Below are 16281 nucleotides of genomic sequence, written 5' to 3' on the forward strand. Positions count from 1 at the left end.
TTCAGGCCTGGATCATTGAGACTTTCCATACCATCCTACCAATTTCATGTCGATTGCTGTGAAAGATGCTGTGAAACATATGGAATAATAAAATATGGAAAGACTTCGTCCAGTGGTTGTAATTTTCAAGTGAGGGCCATGCTGGACGCACTTGCAAACATTCAAAATGGTTATTGTGATTGAATGCGACGTGTAGCTCGGAGAGGCCGCGGCGGAACAACAGCATCCGTGGTCGTTACGTTGACGCTTTACATAACCAAAAATAGAGGACTGCTTCCAATTTTATTGTCAGGTTACTTGCTTCATGTAAAATGTCTCAATACCATACAGTACAATTCATTTCCATCTGCCTTCCTCCATGCAATTGGTTGGATTTGAAAGGGCCCACAGCCTACGGCAAGGTCGATATTAAAAAGTGTACACAGCACTGGTCAGATGCCAGGTTTCTGTAACATAAATAAAATGAGACCAAGATAAACAATTTCTCAACTTTTTCCACCATTAATGTGACCAGGAGCTAGGAGTACAACCCAAGAGGAAATGTTTTTTTTTTGAGAGGTGAGGTACAAATAAACAATTGAGACAGTGTGGTTGCACACCATCTTACAAATAGGTTCGAATTGATGTTGAACGGAAGTGAAGACACCTGCCACAATCTGAAATTCTTTTGTTCACCCCAAATAACGTTAAGCTGCTCTAGTTGGCTTTTCATGACATTTTTATACTCGCACCCTCAAACACACCAGGGGAGACAATCATCATCAAGCGGAAACAGTCCTTACAGAAGCGACAATGTGTACAAAAGTGAGAAGTCGGGAGGCTGGGAAGAAGGCTGACGCGAAGTATGAAGGAGCCGCAGGAATTTCTAGCAAGTAATGGCTGTTCCGTACACGTGACAACAATTAACAATTTCCTTGTCGTCTTAGCCTATTATTTCCAAAAGGTGGGTTTGGCGTAAACACAACACTACTTATCACAGAACAACATACCTTCAGTGTTGTGATTTTTTTTGTTTTGTTGTTGAAATGATTTATCGTGGTCTCATTTTGCTACCTCACAAAAAAAAAAAAAAAAACTGGCATTTGAACAGGGGTGGGTCGACTGTTCATGTCCCCTGTATGTACGTATGGGGCTGGTCAAGCTGCTTAAAAACTGATTAAATTAAAAATTACTAAAATGTTTTTCTCAGTCGTTTCGGAACAATGCCAAAAAAAAAAAGGGAAAAAAATCCACCACAGTTGCGTGGGCTAGCGCCATCCTCCCAGCACCTCTGTTTGAGTCCTCGGCTGGGGAGGGCAGCCACACGAGGAAAGAGACGAGACAGACGAGACAAAACAGGAGGACAGACGGACGTGGAATCTGTCGCCGCTGGCAGTCAAATAGCAGCTTTTCAGTCTCGTCCCGAGCTTTAACAGTGACGGGGCTACTGGCTGGGTGGGCACGTAGGCGGAGGGACACGTGACGTGGGCGTGGACTCGTCACCCATCCCCTGCTTTTATCACTCGTTGGATTTCTGCTATGTAGCAGTGTGGCTAACACTTGCACTATGCTGTTTGTAAATCTTCACAAGAAGTGTGGGACTGCAGCAAAGAGGGTGCCCAATGTCCCTCAGTACATTCTTTCAGGCAGGCGTAATGAGGGTGACGGGGGCGGTGGGCGTTTGTGTGGCAAGGTGCGTACGTATGCGGTCAGTAGCGGTGGGTCTGATGGGAGTACTGCGGAGGCTGTTGGGAGGTAGAGGAGTACCCCATGCTGCTTTGGGGCAGTGATGTGCTTGGTCCAGGGTTCTGGTAGGCAGCATGTGGATTGGAGCGCTGCGGGAAGACAAAACACCTCAACGTTTTAGTATCTGTCTAATACTGGATGTGAGGAAAGTAAGGCATTGAATCTACTACATCTGCTACAATTTCAGGACTGTTGCAATGCAATCTGTTCAAGGCACCATGCTGCCTCTCACTGGTCAGCCTTGGTACTACAACAAACAACGCGTGCGCGCGTGTGTGTGTGTGTGTGTGTGTGTGTGTGTGTGTGTGTGTTACTACTGATGCACAAGCAGGTGAGAGAAGAGGCTACCTGGTAGTCTGAGGTCATGATGAGGCCGCCTGAGGTAGTAGTGGGCGGGACCACACGCACTTTCTTCAGAGGTGGGCCCTGGGCGTGGCTGTTGTCGGGATTGCCGGTGTGCCCCGCCCCATTTGTGTGGTTGTTTCCCTGTTGCTGCTGCTGGTTCTTCTGCAGGCGCAAGCACACAGACGCACGCACGCACGGATGCACGCAGGCACACACACACAAACACACACTTTGGCAATGAATGAATACTCACTTGGAGGCGGGGCTCATTTGTTATTTACATATCAAATAACAAATGCCATTGTTTGTGTTCTTATGGGATAATAATTCACACGATTAAAAACGTGACGGTAAACTATTGATGACGCACTCTGAAGAAGACAAACTATTGGTGTTGAACTTTCGTAAAAAGAAAAGATTCCATTTGTTCCATATAAAATATGCACGTATATATTACAGACAGTACATGTTTCAATAGTTTGAAATCGTAAAGTCTTACTTTGTCTGCCTTGTCATCCGGCTCCTCCTCTGTCAGAAATTCCCTCTTAGGGTAAGGAATTTGACAGCCTGCAAACACACTGAAGAAAAAACACCACCACGCATTTTTCATGATTTGAGATTCCTTCTGGTAGCATCAACAATCATTGTTGGTGTAGCTGACACTTACTCGGACGTGGGCAGCGGCTCCTCTAAAAAGTAGGCGTCTTGCATGGCCTGCTCCGACGTGATTCTCCGGATGGGGTCCATGGTCAGTAGCTTCTGCAACTGTCAAATCGCATTGCAACATAAACGTTTGGGCGGGACATCTCAGGCAATGATTCGGGAACCTTTTGTGCGCGTCGCCGCTTACCAAATGGAACGCTTTGCTGTCTGGCTTAACTTTGTGTTTTTCCATGTACTTTATAAGGCTGCAGTTTGTGTACCTGAGAAAGCGGAACGAGCGCGGTGAATGTACGAAAACATTCCCGACATTGACAAGGGGGACAAGCTTGGCAGACTTACGTGTTCCTCCTAAAGTCTTTCATCAACGTGGAGTGCTCGGGCATCTTTTTGATGTCCTCCCAGTCTTTATCTGTCAGATGAAGGAAGGATTACAACATGTCTAACACACCACTTTCTCCCTTGCTTGGTTATCCATCTTGTCCATTTTGGATTACCATCCCAGGCTGGATTTAAAATGCGTGTCTGAAGTGACGCCATTCAGATTTTTGGGAGGAAACAATTTGGATGAGCGTCAAGGCAACAGTGCGAAGAATTATATCAGAATTGGGACACTTGGACCTGCGATGGAAATGCTTTGGTTTGACACTCACCCAAATGCAATTTGGCGAACCGACAGGAAGGAAAACAAAATCCTTCATGCCAAGAGGTGAACTACGCAACAAGAGTAGGCAGGCAGGTTCACTGAACTGAAAGAGATCCCACTTTAAGTGGACATTCCTGTTTGCGACTTGTCCACTCACAAAAGCACGTTACTGCCAGAAGAAAAAAGCTGGGGGAAAAAAAAAATATCATCTTTTTGTGCTCGTGAGTTATTTAGGTTCGTTGAATATTAAATACATGAACACAGTTGTTTATGTAACATAGGTTCACATCCTTGTACAGGCTAGAAGCATGGTGTTGATGCTTTATGATCCCCTGTGTTTAAAAGTGCTTTTCTGACATCTTGCGGCAATCTATACAAGATTGAATATTATAATTCTGATGAGTAAGATTATTTCTTTTATCTCTCTTCTGCTGGTAATTTTTTATACACTGACTTTTGTTAAAAAGTTTGACATGCATGCGCAGGAGCTCCACTTCAAAGGAAAAGATAGGGCCAAGGTCACGCACAACATTATAGTGCCTGCACCCAGAAAGAAAGAGAGAAACGAACAAATTATTTGGCCGGTGGTGTCTCACCAGCGGGGAAGCCCATGACATTGAAAATGCGGTCCAGCTGATCGTGATGATATGGGTTACTGGTCTTGATGTCCTCCTGCCGACAGTGGAATATGGGCTCGGATGTCAGCAGCTCGGCGAAGATGCAGCCTATTGCCCAAATGTCTGCAAGACAAACATGTGGAGTTCAGACAACTTTCACTGAAGGCACTCAGCACTTTGGGGGGGGGGGGGGGGGGGGGGGCAACCCACCGATTGCTTTGGTGTAATGCCGGGCCCCCAGCAACAGTTCGGGTGCTCTGTACCAGAATGTGACGACCACCGGGTCGAGATCGGCTAAAGGCTTCAGTGGTGAATTGAAGAGACGTGCGAAACCCATGTCAGCTGCACAACAGAGACACCCGTGAGTGAACCAATAACAGACAGATCATGTAAAATCCCCCCTCTCCCCAAAAAAATGCATACATACCTATCTTTACTCTACCCCTTTCTGGCCCTTCCCCCATCACTAAAATGTTTGCTGGTTTCTGAGGAGGGGAAAACAATTATCACAAAGCTTTACGTTGCTTCCCCCTAGTGGACAAATGAAACCACAGCAGCCACAGATGAAAGGGTTTCATGTAAATCCCTTGACAAGATTAGCCTACTTGGAGGTATTTTTAAATGCTTTTACAATAACACGGCAAAATAAACGATCACATTTGTACAGGATGAAGATAAATCCAATGTAGTAGTTGAAAATAAACACCCCGCTCAACACAACATCAGTTATTTATGCACCGTGACTAATCACATGCAAGACAGAAGTGATGCTTGAACTCTGCCTTGTTTTCGCTTCCCCAAAATATCCCTGCCCCCTTTCAATCGGCTTACAAGGTCTCTGTGGAGGACCCAGTTTGCGTGGAGGTAATGGATGCCGTCCAGGATCTGGTAGAGCAGAGACTTGACCATCCCTCTGGGAAGCTGAAGTGGTTTCTTGTTGGCCTTGGACGCTCTGTGGAACTTAATGATGTGCTGCAGTAAGGCAAAAATAAAGAGTCAGCCAGGACCACTCCTGAATTTATCAAATGTACATACATATAGTATATAACTGCCCCAACCCTGGTGACGCATGGCAAAAAGGTCATTTCCTATTTGGCAGGGCACCATTTCATGACATTTTACAAAAAACAAAACGAATAGGTGAATGAATGTATAGGGACCCGCTTACAGGTATTAAATCGGAATTGAACGCCTTGACCCGCATGTGCGAATCGATCCTAAGTCAGGCACAACTTACCCAGAGGTCGTGCTCTGCGTAGTCGAAGAGCAGCCACACTTTCCGGTCGGCGTGTGACAGGAAAACCTTCTGCAGCGAGATGACGTTGGGGTGCTTGAGTTCTCGCAGCAGCTGCAAAAGACAGAAGACAGCTCGGAGGATGGAAGCGAAGGATCCATCCATAACGGCCATTTTTGCCGTAATGACGACATGTCATGAATGTGATGACATGCTGTAAATTAAATGGGCTCGCTCTTGACTGGGGGAAGCCATTTATGTTCTCTCCTAGCGCTGATTATTTTTCTCTCTGCACTACGAAGTTAAGTTTGTGAATAAAATAAGATGTAGCGGTGCATAGGGCCGAACGATTTTTTGGGGGGGAAAAAAAGCATCTAATTGTGATTTTTTTTCCTCTCTTCAATATTGCGATTGTCATTTTATTTTTTTCAAGTTCCTCTTCCCATTTATTATTGAACAAGCGCACGTGATCAATTATCTGTATTACGATGTAGAATATCATATTGGCTAGACAGAAATGTTTTCATTTTATAGTTGAGTTTTACGCTGAAATAAAAACAATCATTTAATATGAAACAGATTTTATATCTACCCTAAAATTCTGTGAATAACACACACCCGTGTACTATACATAAAATCACCAATAAAAAAACAAAAAGGTTTTCTTCTCAGTACTTGTACATGCTACGGTATAACATAAAAGGTGTCAGTTGCATCCATCCATTATCTGCGCCATTTATGCTCGCGGGCGTGCTGGAGCCTCTCCCAGCCATCTCTGGGCAGTAAAAGTATAATATACCGTAACATATAAATATTTGTCAACTGTGGGCTTTTGAGGGTCTTTGAGACTTTTCTTTTGTGATAAAGGGCGATATGCCATAAATTTGACTTGACAGACGAAAATATGTAAAAAATAAATAAATAAAAAATGTATTCTGCCAAATATCCAATTGACCTAAAAAATAAAATAATCCATATCGCTTGTGCCCTAATCTCTATTTAATACAGTTTGTCCTGGAACAGAAGAATTCAATGTCCATTATTTTGTATGGGGGTGGGAGTGGGGGTGCGTGTTGTTCCAGAATGGACTTTTATTAGACTTTAGAGATTTTGCTGTATTACAAAACAACTTTGGAATGGTGTGAAGCTGTTAACATGTCACAGTCACAAGCCAAAAAAAAAGTCTTACTGCAATCTCTCTGCAGGCTGACATGGAGATGCCAGTGCCTTCAATCTGCTTGAGGGCGTAGTCCTTGTCATCCTTCCTATGAGCACACAAGAGGCTGAGCAACATCCAAGTCAGACCATGCACCATAACGAGGGTAAAGGTGAGAGTGCGGTTGCGTTCACTTGGCATCTGGCACAAGATGGGCGCCACCCCCCACTGACTTGCATTACCTCCAGATTTGTGTAATCAAGCTCTCACCTCTGAGGCCGGGCTACAATAGAGGACGAGGTCTGTCTGGCAGCTGGCGAGGGACAAAACAAGAGCGGCGGGACCGACTCCTCACTTGAATGAATTGGCACGCCGCCCCCTCCCCTCGTCCCATATAAACTCGTGCTTTGTGCCTAGCCCCTCATAAACAGCAGCCTTCCCTAATCCAACGCAAACATCTCTAAAACGCTTTTTCGTGCTCATTTGTGCCAAAATTGCACGGCAAACTGCAGCACAGATCACATGACAATTTGAATGCAGCTGAAGACTAAACGTTCGAACGCCATTTCTCAAATGGACCTTTAAATACTCAGTGGCTGGTTACCATGTCTGCTCCCTTAAAATTCTAATTCTTCTCGGCTCCACGGCATTGTAAAAGTATTGCTCAAAAATGATACATGTATATTCAGGGTCTAATTTGCATAATAAATGTCTCACCAAGTTTCTCCACCTATAACATTACCAGTTAGAATCGGCAAAGATCAAGTAATTGCAAATAGAGGCCATTGTAGTCTTTGGGGCTGCAGTGTTTTAATATTTTTAGAATTGCACATTCTACTTTGATTAATGGAGAAATCAGATAAAATACATTTTGCATTATGAAACAAGAGCACCTGCATGTGAAGCGCAGGTATTATTTTGTACGGCAACCTCAAGTTTTACTTTAGTATTTGTGACTTTTGAGTGTGTATGGCTTTAAAAGGCAGAGCTTAGCCTGATGAGTGATGTGGTTGTCAGCGAATGAGAGTGAAGAGTTGGCTGGCTGCCGTGCGTCTTGAGTGTGCGTTAACCTAATTGAGTGACTCGAGTTATTTGAATAATCGTTGTGGCACTTGTAGTCATGACAACACCCGTCATTGTAACTAAAGCTGGACAAAAGATTAGCCCAGCAGTATTGGGTGTGAATAGTCCTGCAATAGTAGGCATGTTTTGACAAAAGCATGTCAAAAGACACATTAGTAAGACCCTTGGTAATGGGTTTTGAATTGAGAAAAAAATGCACGTCTTTTGTAATATTATGTGCAAAAGTTGAAAATGTGGGGGGGTTGCCTCTTGAAAGAGGCCAAATGACACGCACTTCAGTGTTTCTTAATCATTACGTGATGCGTGTTCACAGCCACAATTGCTTCCCCTACTCTTTCCGCAGAATATAAAAAATAAAACACCCAACGACGACCACAATAAGGCGTCGATCGATGGGTTCGACCCGCACGGAGGCCTCGCTTACCGAGAGTCCCCTCTTGTACTCACCCATCTTTTCTCTTCGCCTTGAAAACATGACCGTATGTGCCTCTGCCCACTTTGCATCCTTCGTACTCAAACAGGTCCTCGACACGCTCTCGCTCTCCGGTCAGCTTCACTTTGAAATCATAGTCCATTTTTCCCACTGCTGCTTTGGGCCACAAACGCGTCGTCCCCTTTCTTCTTCGTTTCCCCTTTTTTTCTTTTTTTTTTGTTAAGCGTCGCTTTGGGAGACAACTAGGCTACTCCCGAGGAGCTCGGCTTCGGTTAATCAGCGAGTTGCCTTTCCCGGCGTGGCCCTTTCTTCACTCAGCCCAGCGTCCACATCGAGCTATCCGGGCTAATTCGTTGTGCGGGCAAGAACGTGCTGTGCTCGGATTGTCCGGGTGGGAAAGCGGGCATAGAAGTATATTCCTTGTCTTTTGATGCTGCGTCCCCCTCAGCCGGTATCTGCTCCAAAGAGACGCACTTTACTCGGTAACGACGTCGTATTCACGCCCGGCACTGTCGTAAACTGTCGTAAGAGACAGCCGGAGCCCCTGCATAAGAGAAAATAGAGGAAAGGGATGTTCGAAAACAGAACATTGCCATTATGTAAGTTAAGGACGTTGTTATTGTGTAAATAAAACGGCACTGGTAAAACTCACACATTTAATATTGGCTTAAGTTGTCGTGTTTCGTTTTAATTTCGGACAAAAGAAACGTGACGTTCGTATACGTTCAAATGCGTAAAAAAAGGACAAGTGCATAAAAGTATAAAAAACACGAATCACATACATTAAAAAAAAGACTAAATCAAAATCGGCAGAGAAAGCTCATGACTTTAATAATAATAGATGACATATTTTAAATGATTTGTCGAGTGTTTTGCATCCTAATTAAAGAATGACACTTTAAATTCTGACGAGACTTTTTCATAGCACTCTCACAATATTTATTGCTGTTCTACAGCAAAGTCAGTTTTTTTATAACATGGGAACATGATATCTCACGTTTGAGTGTTTTCACACGACTCTACTAGAAGTAACACTACGTATTTCGCGTGTGTGTGTTTTAATTGTGTTTCGAGGTGTCCCCCCCCAAATCACGTGGGTTGTTTGTCCTAAATTTACAAATGTTTTTTTTAACACAAACACAAAATATACAGTTTAAAAAGGTACGACAGCATCGACGGCTGTATTGTACCTGAAATGGCGCAAAGTCAAGAGGTCTGTCTTTAAAAAATCGGTCTGTTAGCACCCGAGTAAGATTATGAGACTTTAAATTCGGACGGGTGCCTTTATATTCGTTACGTTTCAATTTGCTTCATGACAACCGATGTTTTGGCAACAGAGGAACGAACCATGCCGAAACAACTAGCCTGTTATAACACGGACCGTATAGGCCGTAACACCACCTGGTCCCATCTTGGGTAGAGCGAGACAAGGGAAAACGACGGGAACCGTCCATATTACAGCTGCTCTATCGGGTACTATGCCATTTTACGTCGTTGTCATCTCACCTAAATTCACACCGGTGCTCGGTGTTATCGATCTCACACGTTGACTTGATAGCGCAACTGTTCATCCGATGTGTATCGGGTAATATTATTCATCTTCGGGTCGGCTAACGAAGCTAATGTTGTGTGTTCGGGTTGCTATTCGCTATCGTTACTTGCGCTAACTAGCTTAGGGCACCGCTAGCCACTGAGGCATTGCGCATTCCAAATGTGTCTTTGTGTCATTATAGTGAACGCCCAACTGGTGCTATATTCGGTGGTCACACACGCTTCGCAGTCTCCGCCTTATTTGTCTCACTTGCGAAAATAAGAACATTCTTTTGTCTTTGCCTTCGTTTACACGGATACCCTGTCCTTTGCGAGTCGTTCCACCTCCCCGCGACGCCGATTGGACACTCGGCCTGTCACTCATCCCCAGCGAGCCGTCGATTGGCTGCTACCGCAGGGAGGACAGCGCCGCCTTAGCTTGCTTTATCGCCCGTCTTCAACGTGGCCTTCCGTAGCTTCTGTCAGGAAAAAAAACTTGGGCAATATGAGCGCCCGCGACGAATACCTCGACGCGATGGGGGTCCTTTAAATACTATTTTGCGGGTCAATGATGTGCACGCAGCCGGACTTCGGGCTAAGCACGTTAACTGTCGGTTTTCGTCAGTGGGTGTTTCGAGGCAAAATGGATGACGCTGACAATGTAGCTGTTTATAGTTAAGGCAATCTGGTTTATTGGTTTACTGGGCGGTGATGTCAATTAACTAACTGGCGTGGGTGAAGGGGAAATAAATGACAATGCTTTCTTGTGATTGCCAGCACTGTTCATGGTTATGGACCCTCCTGGTGGGGGAGACGAGCGTCGGAGACAGGCCGAGCGTCTTCGGAGGGAGGAGGCCTACTATCATTTTATTAATGACCTCAGCGAAGAGGAATATCGTCTTATGAGAGACAGCAACCTGTTGGGGACCCCCGGTGAGGAGGGACGCTTAGATTTAATGTATTATTTGCAGCAAACGTCGAAAACCGGTGGTGTTGGGCACTAACCTGTACAGGCGAAATTAAAGTTTTGTCCAATGTTTCAGTATTTTGGACAACTTGCAGTTTCCTAACGAGGAGCTGAAGGACACAAATCATGTGTTTGATGCATGAATGGACCATTGTTTCCTGGTTCAGTTAAAATTGCCATTTACACTGCCTTTTTGGAAGTAGTATATATTGAATTGGCTTAAGAAGCCTTACAGTTAGGAAGCATGGGATACATTTTTCAACTTTTTTGCCATTGTTTCTAAGAGTATGTAAATGGAACCTGTCACCACCATCACACAGGGGAGGTGACCGCTGAAGAGCTCCAGCAACGTTTGGATGGAGCCAAGGAGCGCGAGTCATCTCAGCCAAGCACCGAGCAGCGCTTGCCGGCCGCCGAGCCGGTGGATCAGCAAAGCGGTAGCGGTGAGGAGAGAGGCTCCGGTGGGAGACGAGGAGCTGGTAGGATGACTTCCAATTTTGTTTGTGTTTTAATACAAAATTTCCCATCGGGATTTATGATTAACCAGTCCACGGTGTTCCCTGTCTTTTGCCCAGAGTTAGCAAATTGGAAGTGGAGAGCTGTCATGTTCCCCCAAAACGCATGTGTTAGTTTGTGTGTCGTGGATAAATGTCTCTCTTGCTTGTTTTTTTTCCCCGAAACTATTCTGTGCTCCCCTGAGAGCAGCTCAATCTCGGGTTGTTTTTTTCCACTCCCTTATGTTTTTCTTTTCATCTGTGAAATTGGGCCGCTCAATCAACACTGAAGTCATCTGCATGCTTTCTTTCCAGGCAGCGTAGAGCCTGGGGCAGAAGCATCCAACGGAGACTCGTTGCTGGAGTGGTTGAACACATTCCGGCGCACCGGGAACGCCACCCGCAGCGGGCAGAGCGGCAACCAGACGTGGCGGGCCGTCAGCCGGACAAACCCCAACAGCGGCGAGTTCCGCTTCAGCCTGGAGATCAACATCAACCACGACCAGCCCGAGGCGGGGGAGCACGCTGATACTATGGACACGGTCGAGCAGCCTGTTGCAGACGCCGCCTCGGGTTCGACCTCGCCACCGCGCCGTGCCGCTTCTTCTGCCGGAGCGCGGCTGTCCGGCATGCCCCGGTCGTCTCCTTACCCCATGCCTCGACCAGCCCTCAGCAGGAGGATGCAGACTCGGCGCACGCGCAGCACCAGTAGCAGTGCCCTCTCCATGAACCCCCCTGCACTTTCAGCCCCTTTTGCGTCTCCTCCTCAAAGGAGAGCAGACGCCTTGCACTCTGTAGTACCGCCGCCCACTGTTTCTCATTCGGACGAGTCGTCATCTACCCCTCATCTGCCCGCCAACGCAGAACCGGAGCGAAGCCGTGACAATGTGACATTATCTCTCGACTGTCCGCGCGTGTCGCCCCAGCCGGGGTCCCAGACGGCAGCGGCAGGACAGGAAGCGCGCCGGACTCGTTCACGCGGACGTTGGCGCCGGGTGGCCGCCACGTGGAACGGCGGCGTCCCGGCACGCGCATCCAGACGAAGTCGTTCCCCCTTGCACACAAGCGCCGTGAGCATGCCAGCGTCCAGCAGCACCATCAGCGGCTCGAGCATCCACATCGTCGATGCCGGCACAAGCTCGGTTTCCATGGAGACGGCGGGGGAGGTTGCGGCGGAACCAGCCGCCACCACAGTGGAGCAGACCGCCGACAGCGCCGAGAACGAATCGCATTCAGCCAGTGCAGGAGGCTCGTCCTCAGTTCGCCGCCACCCCACCATCATGCTGGACCTGCAGGTAAGGCGGATCCGACCTGGGGAAAACCGGGACCGAGACAGCATCGCCAGCAGGACACGCTCCCGGGCTCGTGTGGCTGAGAACACGGTCACCTTTGAGAGCGACAGCGGCGGCTTTCGGCGCACCATCTCGCGCTCGGAGCGCGCCGGAATCCGCACCTACGTCAGCACCATTCGGATCCCGTTGCGGCGCATCAGCGAGACAGGCCTGGGCGAGCCCAACTCCACCGCGCTGCGCTCCATCCTGCGCCAGATCATGACCGGCTTCGGGGAGCTCAGCTCCCTCATGGAGACGGAGGCCGATTCCGAGAGCCCCAGCCACGTGGACGTCGGCGTTACGAATACAAGCACCGGCCCAGCGGCTCGTTTGTATGTCAATGAGAGCGCACCGGTACAGCCGGGCTCGGACGGTCAGGAACAAGAGCGAGTGAGTCCGGCCGGTGGCGAGGACGGGCCAGTCGACCAGGCGAGGCTCGGCGGCGGTCCGGCGAGCTCCACGGAAGTGCGGCCGCCGCCCACCAGCCGGGACACAAACAACCTGGTGGAGAACGGCACCCTGCCCATCCTGCGGTTGGCGCAGTTCTTCCTGCTGAACGACGAGGACGACGACGAGCACCCGCGCGGCCTCACCAAAGAGCAGATAGACAATTTGGCCACACGCTCGTACGGCCAAGCCAGCCTGGAGGGCGAGGCGGGCCGGGCGTGCAGCGTCTGCATCAACGAGTACGCGCAGGGCAACAAGCTGCGGCGCCTGCCGTGCGCACACGAATTCCACATCCACTGCATTGATCGCTGGCTGTCGGAGAACAACACCTGCCCCATCTGCAGGCAGCCCATACTTGCTACGCAACATGATTGACCCGCTTTGGCTTCTTCTCCACTGCCGAGCAGCCGTCTGTACATATATTCGTTCATTTCTGTGAGGAAGTCGGTAGGGAAGAAGGTGGAAGCAAAAGTTCAGGAGAAGGGGTGGGAAATAGGCATAAATTCAGAGATTTAATAAAGTTTATTTTTTTAGGCTTGTTGATTTCAGTTCCCTTCTCTGTATCTTGTTGGAACTTTTGTTCGCCCCTGCTCATACATAGTCTGACACCATTAAGACGTCTTCCCTGATCAGAAAGGACTTTTTAATTTGATTTGTCCGCTGTAAATATCTGACCACGATTCAGGTTGATAATTGGCTTTTTCATCCAATTTTTAAATTCTTCCTTTATTGTTGCGCTAATAACATTGGGCATGGTGGTACCTGGAGTGCGCCAACTTTTTTGTTTGTGGGTTTTTTTAGCTCAGCATTTGAGACACATGCCGTAAGCGCTATCACAATATGAATTAAACTTGTAAGTTAAGACAGAAATGTATTTGATTTTCAGTATTTAATTTGTAATAAAGTTTGTATTCATCTAGGTTCATTATTTATGATTTGTCAAGTTGCCCCGACGCCATCGCACAACAGTGCAGAAGCCGCCCTAACAATAAAAGCCAGTTGCTTTCCGATGATTTCACATGCAGAAGACGGGAATAGAAAGTTGTCATTTAGCTGTGCAATGCATACAAATTACAGCAAAAAAGTAGAATTATGATCACAATCATGCTTCATGAGCTATGTCAAATTGTGTGCAAATGAAGGAATACATCTTTCTTCATACCTGGCATGAGGCTCCTCATGTCACGAGTCAATATTTATTCCGTTTCTATTTAATGAATGGGGAAATCTGAACTTTTTGAAACCACGAACGTGTGTATCATGTTGCCATGTGATGACAGTAAATAAACACTCAAATGGTATGATTTTTGTTCCTATGTGCACGCTAATCTTATGTGGGCAGTTGACGGGTTCAAGCTCTGCTCCTTGAAAACACAATAAAACGCAGCTTTGTTATGCTCGGTGACGCGTTTGTGTGCTCGCCCTGTGTGTGTAAGCGACTGTAACCGTTATACACTCTTTATAAGCTTTTATTTCCTCGTTCCTGTGTGAAAGTACTGAATTTGTTGACACGGTACGTAGAGGTGCATTTGCGTGGAAGGACGCCACAATAGCGTAAACGGTGACGGAAAAGCGGTAGACGTCATTTTTCTTCCCTTCAAATTAAAATCGTGCATTTATCTGTCGATTGTGCCCTTTAATTCATAACCATTGTGCAAATATACCTTTTACTACAGACTTGACACAAGACGTACGTTAAAGAAAAGAGCGTTTGATGGAGCGAATGAGCCGAATTGTGAGATTCTAGCGTTTTATTATCTCCAGCTGGAGCGGAACTACCTAACCGATAAACATGTTTTGATGTTACAGGTGGATTCGTGTGGAAATACGCCAGTGTTAACACCGCGACAGAACAAAGTTGTCATTTCCCCCACCGAAAAAAAAACCGCTTATGGCTTTCGGTTCTGTCCTTAACTTTGCGACTTTGTCTAAATGTAAGTTTGATAATGACTTTCACAAAAAAATTCTCAACGAGCGTTAGCGTGACTACATCATCTTGTCAGACTACGGCGTTGTATTTCGAAATCACAAGCTAGCGGAACGAGAAACCTATTAGCATGCACTAGTAGTGTCGCGGATGAGAAATCGCTTGAAAAGACGCAAGTGCAAATGCTTAGTGAAGTTCAATGGAAAAGAAGTACCCGCCCGTCTTTACTCTTCAACATAAACCTCCAGATACATGTATCCTTGTTTTATGTCTTTTAAATTACAAGAGTTGTGTAAAGCTGCGTATTATATATTATTACCACGATGAATAAGATGGAAAACGACAGTTAGAGGGAATATATTACCTTATTCGTGTGAGTTTTAGCGTCTTATTTTGATACACAAAACTACCCGACGGAACTAGCTAATATATTACTTGTTTCTTCTCCTCGTCTTGGACCAGTGAAGCGGTCAGAGCGAACGTGGTCCTCGGTCGTCAGTGCTACCAGCGGCCGCGGCTGCGAGCTTCGACTCGCCTTTGCCTCGACTCCGCTGTGGGCGAGCCGTAAGCGAGCATGTCCCCGTTGTTCCTTCCACTGTCACCGTCACCTCCTCCTCCACAGGCACGATGTACTTCAACCGGGGGGCAAAGAAGATCCACAGCGAGGGAGGTAAGAAAGACCAACGGTGGCTTGCGTGGCGTTTTATTAGCGTTAACAGAATGAATTGCGCACTGACGTGAATGGGTGGTTGATACGATGCGGATGTGCGCGTGTGTTGACCGTGAATGTGAGAACAACGCAAACGTCGCCTCGTCCGTCCCTCAGACGAGGGTCGTGATGTCGCTGTCGCGGCTTGTCCGTTAGAGGCGTGTGTTTGCGTCCGCTATTTGGGTGCGCTTTCGTACTGGACGTCGTTTGACAGGCCGAGTTATAGAAGCGCTTTTGCGTTCGTTGGGAGCCAAAGATTTTTTTGTGCACCAGCTGGACGAGGAGCCTTTTAGCAAGCCGATTTAACGGTCACGTGACCGCCCGAAGCGCGCGCGACCGAGTAAGGGAAACGGGAGGCCTCGCTTTACGGTAGACCCGACATACGACGCCGGGAGAATGCAGTGATGCTAAAACTTGACATTTCAGCCCCAAGTCCTTCACGAAAGGAGACTGATTATCTTTGTGTTGAGCAAAAGTAAGACGTTTGCAAACGCTAGCTTTTACCTTGAAAAACAACAATCAACATTTATGCTAATTGTCTGACATATCTCCGACCAAACTGAATCATAATCAATTTATTTGTGTGCATATTTGTGTGCATTTCTCAATTTGAAATAATCTCCTGGCAATACAAGGATGGAAATTTAATTAAAAACGTTTTTTTTCTCAAATGATTCGTTGATGATTTGGAAGAATAATCAACAGATGATTCCATAATTTAAATAATAAGTAGTTGCAGCCAAATAAGGGGAAAAATTGATGAAAAAAAAGACTTGAGCGCCACCGCTTCAAAATATACCAATGATCATATAATTATCTAAGGCATAAAGAAAATATGTCAGTAAATAACACACACGCTACACCGAAAGCAGTGGAATGTCCTCGAAGAGAGTAGAATGTGTTTGTCTTTTATTGTAATAGTCATCGGCACATATTGTCAGGCTGCTGCTATGTTCTTGTTACCTGTGTGTGAGTGT

At 46.6% G+C, this 16281-nt stretch overlaps 3 protein-coding genes across 13 annotated transcripts in view; 2 read left to right on the top strand and 1 right to left on the bottom strand.

The window, feature by feature from the left end:
- Positions 1–263: 263 nt before the first annotated feature.
- On the bottom strand, positions 264–15107 carry cdk8 (cyclin-dependent kinase 8). Of its 3 annotated transcripts, none has more exons than XM_052054780.1 (14): positions 15031–15107; positions 7914–8443; positions 6417–6492; positions 5231–5341; positions 4825–4965; positions 4421–4478; positions 4204–4335; positions 3973–4116; positions 3073–3142; positions 2921–2993; positions 2738–2835; positions 2570–2648; positions 2074–2232; positions 264–1814 (listed from the first exon to the last, which is right to left on the bottom strand). In XM_052054780.1, exons 2-14 carry the CDS (start codon positions 8039–8041, stop codon positions 1689–1691), a joined length of 1395 nt encoding a protein of 464 aa, XP_051910740.1. In that variant the 5' UTR covers positions 8042–8443; positions 15031–15107; the 3' UTR covers positions 264–1688. The 3 variants fall into 3 exon arrangements, with proteins under 3 accessions (XP_051910740.1, XP_051910741.1, XP_051910738.1); XM_052054781.1 differs by lacking the exon at positions 15031–15107 and adding an exon at positions 9406–9757; XM_052054778.1 differs by lacking the exon at positions 15031–15107 and adding an exon at positions 9090–9211.
- On the top strand, positions 9254–14073 carry rnf6 (ring finger protein (C3H2C3 type) 6). 2 transcript variants are annotated; one of them, XM_052054774.1, is made up of 4 exons: positions 9254–9372; positions 10207–10362; positions 10717–10875; positions 11206–14073. In XM_052054774.1, the coding sequence occupies exons 2-4, from the start codon at positions 10215–10217 to the stop codon at positions 13041–13043; spliced, it is 2145 nt and encodes a 714-aa protein (XP_051910734.1). In that variant the 5' UTR covers positions 9254–9372; positions 10207–10214; the 3' UTR covers positions 13044–14073. The 2 variants fall into 2 exon arrangements, with proteins under 2 accessions (XP_051910734.1, XP_051910735.1); XM_052054775.1 differs by lacking the exon at positions 9254–9372 and adding an exon at positions 9393–9484.
- A 14-nt stretch (positions 15108–15121) lies between the features above and the next one.
- atp8a2 (ATPase phospholipid transporting 8A2) overlaps positions 15122–16281 on the top strand; it is a 45265-nt gene continuing 44105 nt past the window's right edge. For 6 of the 8 annotated variants that reach the window (XM_052054768.1, XM_052054764.1, XM_052054763.1 and 3 more), the window contains exon 1: positions 15130–15265. In XM_052054768.1, the coding sequence (XP_051910728.1) occupies positions 15223–15265 (43 nt within the window). In that variant the 5' untranslated portion in view covers positions 15130–15222. Of the gene's footprint in view, positions 15266–16281 lie in introns of all 8 variants that reach the window. The other 2 variants (XM_052054770.1, XM_052054767.1) reach the window with 2 other exon arrangements.

This window comes from Hippocampus zosterae, chromosome 20 (assembly GCF_025434085.1).
Source record: "Hippocampus zosterae strain Florida chromosome 20, ASM2543408v3, whole genome shotgun sequence".
Taxonomy (NCBI): domain Eukaryota; kingdom Metazoa; phylum Chordata; class Actinopteri; order Syngnathiformes; family Syngnathidae; genus Hippocampus; species Hippocampus zosterae.